This window comes from Passer domesticus, chromosome 22 (genome assembly GCF_036417665.1).
Source record: "Passer domesticus isolate bPasDom1 chromosome 22, bPasDom1.hap1, whole genome shotgun sequence".
Classification (NCBI taxonomy): domain Eukaryota; kingdom Metazoa; phylum Chordata; class Aves; order Passeriformes; family Passeridae; genus Passer; species Passer domesticus.
In genome coordinates, this window is record NC_087495.1 from 6226566 (window position 1) to 6240734 (window position 14169).

The window sequence follows — 14169 nt, forward strand, 5'->3', positions numbered from 1 at the left end:
TGGAAGTGAGCAGCGTTTCTCACAAGCTCGCCCACCCTGAAGGGGATTTCTGCTGATTAATTTCTGCTGATTAATTCCTGCTGATTAATTCCTGCTGAATAATTTCTGCTGATTAATTCCTGCTGATTAATTTTTGCTGATTAATTTCTGCTGAATAATTCCTGCTGAATAATTTCTGCTGAATAATTTTTGCTGAATAATTTCTGCTGATTAATTCCTGCTGATTAATTTCTGCTGAATAATTTCTGCTGAACATTTTCTGCTGAATAATTTCTGCTGAATAATTTCTGCTGATTAATTTCTGCTGATTAATTTCTGCTGATTAATTCCCGCTGAATAATTTCTGCTGAATAATTCCTGCTGAATAATTCCTGCTGAATAATTTCTGCTGAATAATTTCTGCTGATTATTTCTGCTGATTAATTTCTGCTGATTATTTCTGCTGATTAATTTCTGCTGATTAATTCCTGCTGAATAATTTCTGCTGAATAATTCCTGCTGATTAATTTCTGCTGAATAATTTCTGCTGAATAATTTCTGCTGATTATTTCTGCTGATTAATTTCTGCTGATTAATTCCTGCTGAATAATTTCTGCAGAATAATTTCTGCTGATTAATTTCTGCTGATTATTTCTGCTGATTAATTTCTGCTGATTAATTCCTGCTGAATAATTTCTGCTGATTAATTCCTGCTGAATAATTTCTGCTGAATAATTCCTGCTGATTAATTTCTGCTGAATAATTTCTGCTGATTAATTCCTGCTGATTAATTCCCGCTGATTATTTTTTGCTAATTAATTTCTGCTCTGCTGCAGGCCAGAGGGCAGCAGCCTCACCTCCCTGACCCCAGAAATGCCAGCCTGGCTCGAGCCCTGGCTCTGTCACTTCTCAGTTACCAGCGGAGTCAGGGCTCAGCCTGGAGTCATCTCTTATTTTTGTTGGGCTTGGAAGACAAACGACAAAAATAGAAGTGTTTACTCACAGCATCCAGCAGTTTATGTTTCTCAGAGGATGAGCAGGGCTGGGGGTGACTCCTCAGTGAGGTAACCTCGATTTCTTTTATCCCAAAGCTGCCTAAAGGACACACAGCACAAAAATAAGGTTATTTGTGGGGTGAGGAGCAGCAGCCTGGGCTCTGAGCCCTGAATTTTGGGTACCTCCAGCACAGAGATTTTGTTTTGTCATTGGTTCTGTCTGGAATTGAAGAAATTCCACAGGTGGAGCAGGCCCAGGAGCACTGACCCCAAAAAAACCAGGCAGGACACAGCTCAGAAATATTGACCCCATAAAAAAACCAGGCAGGAAACACCTGAGAAACACTGACCCCAAAAAGAGAGGCAGGAAACACTTGAGAAACATTGACCCCATAAAAAAACCAGGCAGGAAACAAGTCCAGGAGCACTGACCCCAAAAAAACCAGGCAGGACACAACTCAGAAATATTGACCCCAGGAAAAAACAGGCAAGACATACCTGAAAAACATTGACCCCATTAAAAAACCCCCAAAAAACGGGCAGGAAACACTTGAGAAACACTGACCCCAAAAAGAGAGGCAGGAAACAAATTCAGAAACACTGACCCCCAAAAAAAACCAGGCAGAACACAGGCTCAGAAACATTGACCCCATAAAAAAATCATAGAGGAAACAGGTCCAGAAACGCTGACCCCAAAAAACCAGGTGGGAAACAGGTCCAGGAGCACTGACCCCCAAAAAAATCAGGCATTACACAGGCTCAGAAACATTGACCCCATAAAAAAATCAGGTGGGAAACAGCCTCAGGAGCACTGACCCCAAAAAACCAGGCAGGAAACACCTGAGAAACACTGACCCCAAAAAGAGAGGCAGGAAACAAATTCAGAAACACTAACCCCACAAAAAAAATATCAGGCAGGAAACGGGTCCAGGAGCACTGACCCCAAAAAAACCAGGCAGGACACAGCTCAGAAATATTGACCCCAGGAAAAAACAGGCAAGACATACCTGGAAAATATTGACCCCATAAAAAAACCCCAAAAAACGGGCAGGAAACACTTGAGAAACACTGACCCCAAAAAGAGAGGCAGGAAACACTTGAGAAACATTGACCCCATAAAAAAAACCAGGCAGGAAACAGGTCCAGGAACATTGAACCCCAAAAAACCAGGCAAGAAACAATCCCAAAAACATTGACCCCATAAAAAAATAGGTAGGGCACAGACTTGTATTGATTTTTTACATAATTTTGTTAATTATTTGTTGAATGTATCAGAGAAAATAAAATACTGTGATTAGTGTAATTACTATGATGATTAAAATGCATAAACTTGTTTTTTTGAAGTTTTTTTTCTGATGATGTTAAATTTTATTAGATGGGTTATTTAATTAAGTTTGATTATTAACTTTGATTTTTGATGGGGTTTTTTTTGAGCTGTTGCGGTTTTTGTGAATAGATTTTGAATGATTAGATAGATTTATATTATATTTATTTTTTAATTTGTATATTGAAATGTATGTGATTGTAAAATTATTAATAAAATAATAATTAAAATAAAAATTAATTAATATTAATGTTATTTATAATTTAATTGTGTATTATTTCACTTTGCTTGCCAGGAACCCAAATAGCTCCAAAAATTGGATTCAGTTCTGAGCAGCAGCACAAAGTCTGCAGGGAGCGGTGAATTTTTAGCCTATTCTTTGGAGTGGATAATTTCCTTTATTTCTTGACTCATTGTCCTGTCTCCATCCTGTCAGGAGAGCCCAGAGCTGCTGGAAAAGCCAAATCCCAGAGGGTCCCTCAGGACGGAGCTTCCTCAGGAATTCCCACCCACGTCAGGAGGCTCCGGGCCCTCAGGAGCTGGGATCTGCTACAACTGTCCTCTGGGAGAGAGAAAAAACCCAAAATAATAATTTAAGGGTTTTTTTTAATGTTTATTTTGGTCCTGTTTTGGGTTTGGTTTGGTTTGGGGTTTTTGGGGGTTTTTTTTTAGATTTTTTTGGGGGTTTTTTTTGTTGTTGTTCGGTTGGTTTGGTTTGGGTTTTGGGGTTTTTTGGGGGGTTTTTTGGTGTTTTTTTCTGTTTTGTTTTGTTCAGGAGAGCCCAGAGCTCCTGGAAAAGCCAAATCATGTTGTGGCTAAAATCCTGGTGTGGCTAAAATTATGTGTGGCCAAAATCCTGGTGTGGCTAAAATCATGTTGTGGCTAAAATCATGGTGTGCTAAAATCACAGTGTGGCCAAAATCCTGGTGGGGCCAAAATCATGGTGTGGCTAAAATAATGGTATGATAAAATTCTGGTGTGGCTAAAATCATGTGTGGCCAAAATCCTGGTGTGGCTAAAATCATGGTGTGCTAAAATGATGTGTGGATAAAATCATGTTGTGGCTAAAATCCTTCTTGCAGGAGCAGCAAGAAGTTAAATGACCAAAAACCCCCGTGAACAAAGGGCCCTCCGTGCAGGAAGCCACGCGGAGTGAGCTCCTGCAAGCCCAAGGAACGCTGATTTTCCAGGAGCTGCCAGGAATGGTCTGGCCCAGGTAGGCAGAGCCACGCCCGGGTGTGAGAACAAAGCAGAAAAATGAGAGTTATTCACACCCTGAATGAGCTCCATTTGAGCTCTTTAAGACAGAATCATCTTTCATTTCAACCCAAAAAATGGGGTTTTTTTCCCTTCTCCCTCTGTTTCTGTGGGATATGGAGATATTTCTATATTTGGGGATATTTCTGTCTGTGGGGTATGGAGAACGGGCTCATGAGCAAGCAGGAAATCAGGAGGCTGAAGGAACCTTTCCCTCTAACCTGAATTCAAATTCCCTGTGGGTGATCAACTGAAGCACTGACTGATTTCCTCTCTGTGCTTTATTTTCCATGAATTTCTGGTGTCTGGATTTCTAGCTGAGCTAGAAGGAATATCCCAAGCAAAGGGGATTTTTCCTGCTCTGAAGCACTGACTGATTTCCTCTGTGCTTTATTTTCCATGAATTTCTGAGTGTCTGGATTTCTAGCTGTGTAGAAGGCATATCCCAAGCAAAGGGGATTTTTCCTGCTCGGAAGCACTGACTGATTTCCTCTGTGCTTTATTTTCCCTGGATTTCTGGTGTCTGGAGCCCAGCTGAGCTACAAGGAATATCCCAAGCAAAGGGGATTTTTCTGCTCAGGCTGGGCCAGGCTCCAGAGCAGATGAAATGTGTCCAGCAGCAGGTGAGGGGCAGCTGGTGCCTGGGAGAAAAGTGCTCTTTGTCACAACATCTGTGCCCAAAAGTGACACAATCCCAGCCAGGACTGAGAGCTCAGAGTGGGAGAGAGGGGAGCTGGCTCCAGGAAGAAATAGGAGCTCTCCCACACCATGCTGTAAACGCCTTAAAGCCAATCATCTAAAATTAAATCCATCTAAAATTAAATCCATCTAAAATTAAAATAATAACCCCTTGTGGGTCCTTATGCTACAATGCATCTTTCCTAGTTCTGTTTCTCCAAAGAATCCAGTCTTATTGACAAAATGTTCCTAATTCCATTTCTCCCTCAGCAATGTCTGTCCCATCCCAGGGCATTTCTAAATCAGCATTTTTGATCTTAAGGTTTGCACACAGGGTGAGCCTTCAGAGGGGGCTCAGGGTCTGAGACAGCTCCTCCTTCCAGGCACCAATTCTTCACTGATTCTTCACCAATTCTTCATCAATTCTTCATCAATTCTTCACCAATTCTTCACCAATTCTTCACTGATCCTTCATCAATTCTTCACTGATTTTCACCAATTCTTCACCAATTCTTCACCGATTCTTCACCGATTCTTCACCAATTCTTCACCAAATCTTCACCAACTCTTCACCAGTTCTTCCCTGATTCTTCACTAATTCTTCACCAATTCTTCACCAAATCTTCACTGATTCTTCACCGATTCTTCACCAATTCTTCACTGATTCTTCACCAATTCTTCACCAATTCTTCACCAATTCTTCTTTTTTCCCACCAGTTCAGCAAGCCCTGGAGGTGCCTCGTGGAGCCAGGATTTGGGATGGGACAATAACAGGGAATGAATCTGCAGGAAAATCCTGCCTGGGTACCAGCAGAGTGGAGCATAAATCACAGATAAATCACAGATAAATCACAGATAAATCACACATAAATCACACCATAAATCACAGATAAATCACAGATAAATCACAGATAAATCACACACAAATCACAGATAAATCACACACAAATCACACATAAATCACACACAAATCACACATAAATCACAGATAAATCACAGATAAATCACACATAAATCACAGATAAATCACACATAAATCACTAAAAAGTCATGGATAAATCGCACACAAATCACACATAAATCAAAAATAAATCACACACAAATCACACATGAACCACCTGTAAATCACACATAAATCACATACAAATCACTCATAAATCACATATAAATCAAAAATAAATTAAAAACCACACATAAATCACAGATAAATCACACACAAGTCACACATAAATCGCACACAAATCATACACAAACCTTGCATAAATCACACAAAAATCACACATAAATCACACAAAAATCACACATAAATCATATACAAATCACTCATAAATCACATATAAATAAAAAATAAATAAACACACATAAATCACAGATAAATCACAGAAAAATCACTAAAAAGTCATAGATAAATCACACATAAATCACACACAAACCACACATAAATCACACACAAATCACACATAAATCACACACAAACCACACAAAAATCACACACAAATCACACAAAAATCACACATAAAGCCCATCCCTACCCCATCACAAACCCCACAGGGTTTCCACAAGGAAATTCCCTCCTGGAGGTGACAGGGCAGCATTCCCAGGGCAGTGTGTGCCCCACTCTGCAGGATCAGCTGAGGGAAGGGGCCCTTGCAGGCACTCCCAGATTATTTTTCCTTAATCACTTAAAAAGTCTCATTTTTTTTTGCTTAAAAAGTCTCTTTAATCACTTCCATCCATCCCAAGCAGCAGAGCTGGAAACAATCACCAGTGCCCAGTCAGAGAGGGGAGGGAGAACAGGGAAAACTTCCCTGAAGACACTCAAATTTCAGTGAAACAACAGAGAGAGCCCAAAGAACTGTCCAGAACATGTCAGTGAGTTTTTATTACCATGTTATATTGCCATGCACATCCTGCCAAATCAGCTGGAGAGTTTTGCACAGAAAATGAAGCACTTGGAGCATCCCGGGACGAGCTGGGGAGCAGCAGATCCTCTCCTGGTATGTGCAGCAGGGTCCAGCTTCCTTCCCCGGCCTCCCTCAGAGCATCCTTCCAATAAATTCTCTGTTGTCCTTGGCTCTGCAAGATGATCCTCCTGATCCCAGCTCAGCCTGACAGATGGTTTGTGTTTGCAGCACCCCCAGCTGAGTGCTCCAAGAGCTGATAAGCACTGAGACATCTTGCTGGGCTTCACCTGGGCCAGCCAGGGACAGGCAAGCACAAAAAATAAACAGGGAGCTGACCAAAGGAAATGTGGGTTTGTGCCTCCTCAGGGGCCTCTGAGCATGGAGATCTTGCAGGGGAATTAAATCCACGCGTAGTTGAACTTAAAAAAAAAAAAAAGAAAACAGAAAATAAAATAAAAAATAAAATTTTTTCTGCCTCCCTGCAGTGCTCGGGGCTGGTTTGGGAGATGCCAGGACAAAGCTGTGCCTGTGGGAGTGGAAGGAGGCAGAGCCAGGGATCCCTGCCTGGCACACGGGCCCTGCAGGCTGGCACGGGAGCTGATCCAAGGCTCGGGAGATGGCTCTGTTCTACTTCTATTTATCCCAAATATCTCTCCAGGAAATTGAGGATCAAAGCAGCTCCACCTCCGAGCCCCAGCAGTGCTGGGAGTGCTTGGCCAGGACCCCGAGCTCCAGCCTGGCCTCTCTGCTCTGCTGCAGGCAAATTCATTTCCCCTTTGGTATTAAAATGCTCTGAGAGGTAAAACACCAACTGAAATAATACAATTTGGCTTTATTGGGGAGGCTGTAGCAAATAACTCTGGGTTTCTTTGCAGGGTTCATTGCAATAGCTGCCAGGCTGAAGGATGTTTTCCTTTTAACAGCAGTTGGATTGAACAACAGGTGAGCAAAAGGAGCAGCAGCTCCTATCAAATATCTGTACTCAGTGAGCAGACACTGCCCTCAGGCAAAACCTTGTTATCCTCTAGCAGAATCTCCTTGCCTGGAACAGAACTTTCTTGTTTTTCTTCAGTCTTGTCAGAAAATGTCATCTCGTTTTCCTCCTTTTTTTTTTTCCCCTCCAGTTCACTTCCCCCCTGTAGCCACCCCTGGTTACTCCTCTGGGTGGTATCAGAGCAAGGAGCAGGAAAAAATCAAACGGAAAATTGATTTAAAATTAAAAAAAAAATTAAAAATCATCAGAAAGAGAACAAAGATTCCATTTTACCTCACAGTGCTACCAAGTGGAGAACAAGAGCTGGTTCTGCTGCAGCCAGGCTTTGAGACACAACAAACTCCTCAGGGGGGACTGGGCACAAACTTTATTTCTACAGAAAACTGGGAATGGCTCTGAAGGGGACAAAGGGGACAGCAGGGATGAGCAGGAACAGCAACAAACAACACCAAAAACAACACCAGGGAGGGGTTGGAAGGATGAAGCTGCCCTGCAATTTTTGGGATAAACAAGAGGGTGGTTTCCTTGATTTGGAAGGATGAAGCTGCCCTGGAATTTTTGGGAGAAACCAGAGGGTGATTTAGAAGGATGAAGCTGCCCTGGGATTTTTGGGAGAAACCAGAGGGTGATTTAGAAGGATGAAGCTGCCCTGGGAAATTTGGGGTAAAGCAGAGGGTGCTTTGGAAGGATGAAGCTGCCCTGGAATTTTGGGATAAAGCACAGGGTGACCTGTCTGAGCAGAGGCAGCTCCCAGGCTGGGCTGAGGATGAGGATGAAGCACGGGCAGGGCTGAGGATGAGGCACAGGGAGGGGACACTGCTGGCACTGATGAGGCACAGGGAGGGCTGAGGATGAGGAAGAGGCACGGGCAGGGCTGAGGACGAGGAAGAGGCACGGGGAGGGCTGAGGATGAGGATGAGGCACAGGAAGGGGACACTGCTGGCACCGATGAGGCACAGGGAGGGCTGAGGATGAGGATGAGGCACAGGAAGGGAACACTGCTGGCACCGATGAGGCACAGGGAGGGCTGAGGATGAGGAAGAGGCACGGGCAGGGCTGAGGACGAGGAAGAGGCACGGGCAGGGGACACTGCTGGCACTGATGAGGCACAGGCAGGGCTGAGGACGAGGAAGAGGCACAGGGAGGGCTGAGGACGAGGAAGAGGCACGGGCAGGGGACACTGCTGGCACTGATGAGGCACAGGGAAGGCTGAGGACGAGGAAGAGGCACGGGGAGGGCTGAGGATGAGGATGAGGCACAGGAAGGGGACACTGCTGGCACTGATGAGGCACAGGGAGGGCTGAGGATGAGGATGAGGCACAGGAAGGGGACACTGCTGGCACTGATGAGGCACGGGCAGGGCTGAGGATGAGGAAGAGGCACAGGAAGGGGACACTGCTGGCACTGATGAGGCACAGGGAGGGCTGAGGATGAGGATGAGGCACAGGAAGGGGACACTGCTGGCACTGATGAGGCACGGGCAGGGCTGAGGATGAGGAAGAGGCACGGGGAGGGCTGAGGACGAGGAAGAGGCACGGGCAGGGGACACTGCTGGCCCTGCAGGGTCACACCCAGGCCCTGAGCTGGCCGCCGCGGCCCCTGGCCCAGCACGGAGCCCCCCGCCCAGGGCAGCAGCAGCGGCCCCCCTTGTAGAGGGCCAGGCTGTAGGGCTGGAAGCACACCAGGAGCTGCAGGCGCCGCGCCAGGCTGCAGTACAGCGCCATGGCCACCACCAGCAGCGGGGACATGATGACAAAGCCCAGGATGATGAGGGCAGAGGAGCTGTTGTCGTCCAGGATGCTCTTGCAGTAGCGGGCAGAGGAGTGCAGCACCTGCGGGGAGAGAGAGGCACAGCCAGGCTCGTCAAACTGGAAAAGAGCTCAAAAATAAGTGACCTTGGCACTCTCTGAAAGGTGGCTGTGCTCAGGTGGGGTTGGGCTCTTCCTCCAGGAACTGACAGAACCACAGCACACAGCCCTAAGTTCCACCAAGGAAAATACAGGTTGGATATTAGGGAAAAGTTTTTTATACAAAGGGTGAAAATTTTTTTTACAGAAAAGGTGATAAAGTGACCTCATCACTCTCTACATTCCCTGAAAGGTGGCTGTGCTCAGGTGGAGTTGGGCTCTTCCTCCAGGAACTGACAGAACCAGAGCACACAGCCTTAAGTTCCACCATGAGAAATATAGGTTGGATATTAGGGGAAAGTTTTTTATACAAAGGGTGAAAAAGTTTTTTACAGAAAAGGTGATAAAGTGACCTCATCACTCTCTAAACTCCCTGAAAGGTGGCTGTGCTCAGGTGGGGTTGGGTTTTTCCTCCAGGAACTGACAGAACCAGAGCACACAGCCTTAAGTTCCACCAAGGAAAATACAGGTTGGATATTAGGAAGAAGTTTTTTATACAAAGGGTGAAAAAGTTTTGTAGAGAAAAGGTGATAAAGTGACCTCATCACTCTCTACATTCCCTGAAAGGTGCCTGTCAGGTGGAGTTGGGCTCTTTCTCAGGAACTGACAGAACCAGAGCACACAGCCCTAAGTTCCACCACAGAAAATACAGGTTGGATATTAGGAAGAAGTTTTTACGGAAAGGTGATAAAGTCTTTTTACAGAAAAGATGATAAAGTGACCTCATCACCCTCTACAACTCCTGAAAGGTGGCTGTGCTCAGGTGGAGTTGGGCTCTTCCTCCAGGAACTGACAGAATCAGAAGACACAGCCCTAAGTTCCACCAAGGAAAATACAGGTTGGATATTAGGGGAAAGTTTTTTATAACAAAGGGTGATAAAGTTTTTTACAGAAAAGGTGATAAAGTGACCTCATCACTCTCTACATTCCCTGAAAGGTGGCTGTGGCCAGGTGGAGTTGGGCTCTTCCTCCAGGAACTGACAGAACCAGAGCACACAGCCTTAAGTTCCACCATGAGAAATATAGGTTGGATATTAGGGGAAAGTTTTTTATACAAAGGGTGAAAAAGTTTTTTACAGAAAAGGTGATAAAGTGACCTCATCACTCTCTAAACTCCCTGAAAGGTGGCTGTGCTCAGGGGGGGTTGGGTTTTTCCTCCAGGAACTGACAGAACCACGGCACACAGCCCTAAATTCCACCAAGGAAAATACAGGTTGGATATTAGGAAGAAGTTCTTTACAGAAAGGTGATAAAGTCTTTTTACAGAAAAGATGATAAAGTGACCTCATCACCCTCTACAACTCCTGAAAGGTGGCTGTGCTCAGGTGGAGTTGGGCTCTTTCTCCAGGAACTGACAGAATCAGAAGACACAGCCCTAAGTTCCACCAAGGAAAATACAGGTTGGATATTAGGAAGAAGTTTTTCACAGAAAGGTGATAAAGTTCTGGAATGGCTGCCCAGGGAGGTGGTGGAGTCCCCATCCCTGGGTGTGTGGCACTGGGTGCCAGGGTTGAGCTTGAAAGCAAACCTCCCTGGGCCTGCCCCAGTGGTGTTCAGAGCCCTCCTTCCGTGCTGGCAGCAGAGCTGAGCTTGCTCTGCACTCCAAATGCTGCAGGCAGCCTCTGTGTCCCCAGACTTGATTCTTTTCTCCTTTCAGCACAAGCCATCATGCTAAAACCCAACAATAAATCCATCTGATGGAGCTGCAGGGCAGAAATCAGCCCCTGGCTGCTGGGGAGGCTCTGAAATTCGTGGCCCAAAGACAGGGAGTGCTCTGGTGAAGCCACAATCCTTTGCTGTGATTGCATTAAAGGAAAGGTTGAGTTTAAAAAACCCCTCACAGCTTCCAGCAGCTCAGGGGTTTTCACTTCAGGTCCATTTGGCTGCACTCAAAAACTTTTTGCATCTCCTCAAAGCCTTTGTGTGTGTGTGCAAAGGAGAACTTGAGGTTTTCCAAGGTGAGGGGAGCTGGAAGGGGCAGCTCTGGGAGGTTTTTTCCCATTTTCAGTCCAATTTGCAGGCCCTGTTTATGAAAAAGGCACATTGAGCTGTGAGGAAAACAGGGAACTGCTTTTGCACATCCACCCTTGGTCAAGTGATCCCAAAATTGTTTAAGGGAATATACCAAGAAGGGATTTGTAAATAAGGAAATGATGCAATGCAGAGGGCAGCACACAGAGCCTGGATGGACAAAGGAGGCTCATTTTTGGTGTGAGGAATGCACAGGATGTTTGGGAGCAGGAATGTTAGATTGGCATGGATATTTTCTCACATTTTACTAATCATTAGGCAGGTCCTAATGAATCTTAAACTTACTTAAACAGAAAGGAGCAAACCCTACCAGAGCCCTGGCAGGGCTGGGAGCTCTGGAGCCCAGGCTGGCAGCTCTCAGTGAGAGAAATCCCAGGGAAGAGAGAAATAATTGTGAAATTAAAATGCAAACAGCAATTCCACAGGGGCAGGGAGTGTGTTCACCTCACCTGGCACCGCTGCTTGGCACTTCCATGGGGACACAACTCCATTGCCCAATTTCCCACAAGACCTGTCCTTGTCAGCCCAGGCTATTCACACAGGGAAAAAAAATCTGTGCCCAAAGCCAAAACTTGGGCAGTTTTGCCTGGCCTGGACAGGCACTGCTCACCTGGGGCTCTCAAAGGAGCCCTGAGGTGTGGCCCTGCCCTTGAGGAGTGGCACTTACCTGGGAGTGGCACTGGAAGCCAAAGTAAACCACCACGATGGTAGGGAGCAGCACGACGGTGAAAATGACAAACATCAGGAGCAAATTCAGGAGGAACACCAGGGAGTTCATGGTTCCTATCACCAGGGTCCAGGCCAGGCAGCACCAGGGGCTGCGGGGCTCCCTGGGTAGGAGCTGCTCATCCATGTCATACGGGGGCAGCCCGGGCATCATCCGGGATTTTTCCGACAGGATTTCTGCTCCAAAGTCCTCAGGGTCCTGGCCAGACATCCTTCAAGAAGGTCCACCAACCCACGCTCTTATCCAAAAATATTTCCTCGCTTTTGGTCTCACAGAGCTTGCAGAGGCTTCTTCTGCCTCCTCCACACGTGGCCAGGAGCCCTCAGGCAGAGATCATGGTGGAGCGAGCAGGGAAAGGTCTCCTTGGGCCCCTCCTCAGTTTGCTTCTTCAGATGCTTTGCCCAGCCTCAGTCCCAGTGCAGATCTGCTGGAAGTTTGGCAGTAGCTTTTATTTTGGTTTAGAATCCAGAATCCTACTGGATTTGCTGTAGTTTTTCCCAGGATTACAATCCCAAGAAGTCCCAAAGGGTTGCTGTGATGGGCTGCTCAGTGGGCCTTGGTATCGCCCTCCACCTTCCAGCTCAGCTGGGTGTTCAGGATGGCAGCCTTAGGTTCAGGATTTCAGCCTCAGGTGCTCAGAATATCAGGCTTAGATGTTCAGGATGTCAGGCTCAGGTTCAGGATTTCAGGCTCAGGTGCTCAGAATATCAGGCTTAGATGCTCAGCAGATCAAGCTCACGTGCTCAGCAGATCAGGGTTAGATGTTCAGGATGTCAGGCTTAGATGCTGAGCAGATCAGGCTTAAGTGTTCAGGATGGCAGGCTTAGGTTCAGGATTTCAGGCTCAGGTGCTCAGCAGATCAGGCTCAGGTGTTCAGAATATCAGGCTTAGATGTTCAGGATGTCAGGCTTAGGTGCTCAGCAGATCAGGCTTAGGTGTTCAGCAGATCAGGCTTAGATGTTCAGGATGTCAGACTTAGGTTCAGGATTTCAGGCTCAGGTGCTCAGCAGATCAGGCTTACATGTTCAGAATATCAGGCTTAGATGATCAGAATATCAGGCTTAGATGTTCAGGATGTCAGGCTTAGATGTTCAGATCAGGATTAGGTGCTCAGCAGATCCAGCTTAGGCGCTCAGAATATCAGGTTTAGGTGTTCAGAATGTCGGGTTTAGGCACCCACAGGCAGTTCCTTCTCTTCAAATCACCTCTCCATGCTCTTCACCCTGCACCCAAGCAGATGTTCCTGCCCAAGATATCTGGGAGGTATCCTGATCCGTGCGGAATTTCAGCAGGCAGCCGGCCACTCCGGGCCACCGGGCCCTGGACAAGAACCATGCCCTTTCCCCTGAGAAACAAAACTCACCAAGCCAGGTTCCTGATGTCAGTTTGCAGGAGGCACTTGGCACTGTCAAACCAGACACAGTTGCCTGTGGGTGCTCCTTGCATCTGGGAGATATCCTGAAGCATGCGGAATTTCAGCAGGCAGCCGGCCACTCCGGGCCACCGGGCCCTGGACACGAACGATGCCCTTTCCCCTGAGAAACAAAACTCACCAGGCCAGGTTCCTGATGTCAGTTTGCAGGAGGCACTTGGCACTGTCAAACCAGACACAGTTGCCTGTGGGTGCTCCTTGCATCTGGGAGATATCCTGAAGCATGCGGAATTTCAGCAGGCAGCCGGCCACTCCGGGCCACCGGGCCCTGGACACGAACCATGGCCTTTCCCCTGAGAAATAAAACTCACCAGGCCAGGTTCCTGATGTCAGTTTGCAGGAGGCACTTGGCACTGTCAAACCAGACACAGTTGCCTGTGGGGGCACCTTGCATCTGGGAGATATCCGAAAGCATGCGGAATTTCAGCAGGCAGCCGGCCACTCCGGGCCACCGGGCCCTGGACACGAACGATGGCCTTTGCCCTGAGAAACAAAAGTCACCAGGCCAGGTTCCTGATGTCAGTTTGCAGGAGGCACTTGGCACTCTCAAACCAGACACAGTTGCCTGTGGGGGCACCTTGCATCTGGGAGATATCCTGAAGCATGCGGAATTTCAGCAGGCAGCCGGCCACTCCGGGCCACCGGGCCCTGGACACGAACGATGCCCTTTCCCCTGAGAAACAAAACTCACCAGGCCAGGTTCCTGATGTCAATTTGCAGGAGGCACTTGGCACTGTCAAACCAGACACAGTTGCCTGTGGGGGCACCTTGCATCTGGGAAATATCCTGAAGCATGCGGAATTTCAGCAGGCAGCCGGCCACTCCGGGCCACCGGGCCCTGGACACGAACGATGCCCTTTCCCCTGAGAAACAAAACTCACCAGGCCAGGTTCCTGATGTCAGTTTGCAGGAGGCACTTGGCACTCTCAAACCAGACACAG

The 14169-nt window shown here is 46.9% G+C and overlaps 1 protein-coding gene and 1 long non-coding RNA gene across 2 annotated transcripts; one reads left to right on the forward strand and one right to left on the reverse strand.

Annotated features, from left to right (window-relative positions):
- Positions 1-1610: 1610 nt before the first annotated feature.
- Positions 1611-2130, forward strand: LOC135285199 (uncharacterized). The gene is made up of 2 exons (XR_010350176.1): positions 1611-1678; positions 1764-2130. It is a non-coding gene; the product is annotated as an uncharacterized LOC135285199 (long non-coding RNA).
- Positions 2131-8696: 6566 nt separating this feature from the next.
- On the reverse strand, positions 8697-13065 carry TMEM88B (transmembrane protein 88B). The gene is made up of 2 exons (XM_064397506.1): positions 11737-13065; positions 8697-8963 (listed from the first exon to the last, which is right to left on the reverse strand). Exons 1-2 carry the CDS (start codon positions 12004-12006, stop codon positions 8697-8699), a joined length of 537 nt encoding a protein of 178 aa, XP_064253576.1. The 5' UTR covers positions 12007-13065.
- Between the last annotated feature and the right edge of the window lie 1104 nt (positions 13066-14169).

What these genes read in the sequence shown, in the direction of transcription:
- TMEM88B (XM_064397506.1), bottom strand. Translation starts at nt 12,006, where the DNA reads ATGTCTGGCCAGGACCCTGAGGACTTTGGAGCAGAAATCCTGTCGGAA. An exon ending in GCTTCCAGTGCCACTCCCAG is followed by an intron (nt 8,964 to 11,736) that starts GTAAGTGCCACT and finishes CTCTCCCCGCAG; the next exon opens with GTGCTGCACTCCTCTGCCCG.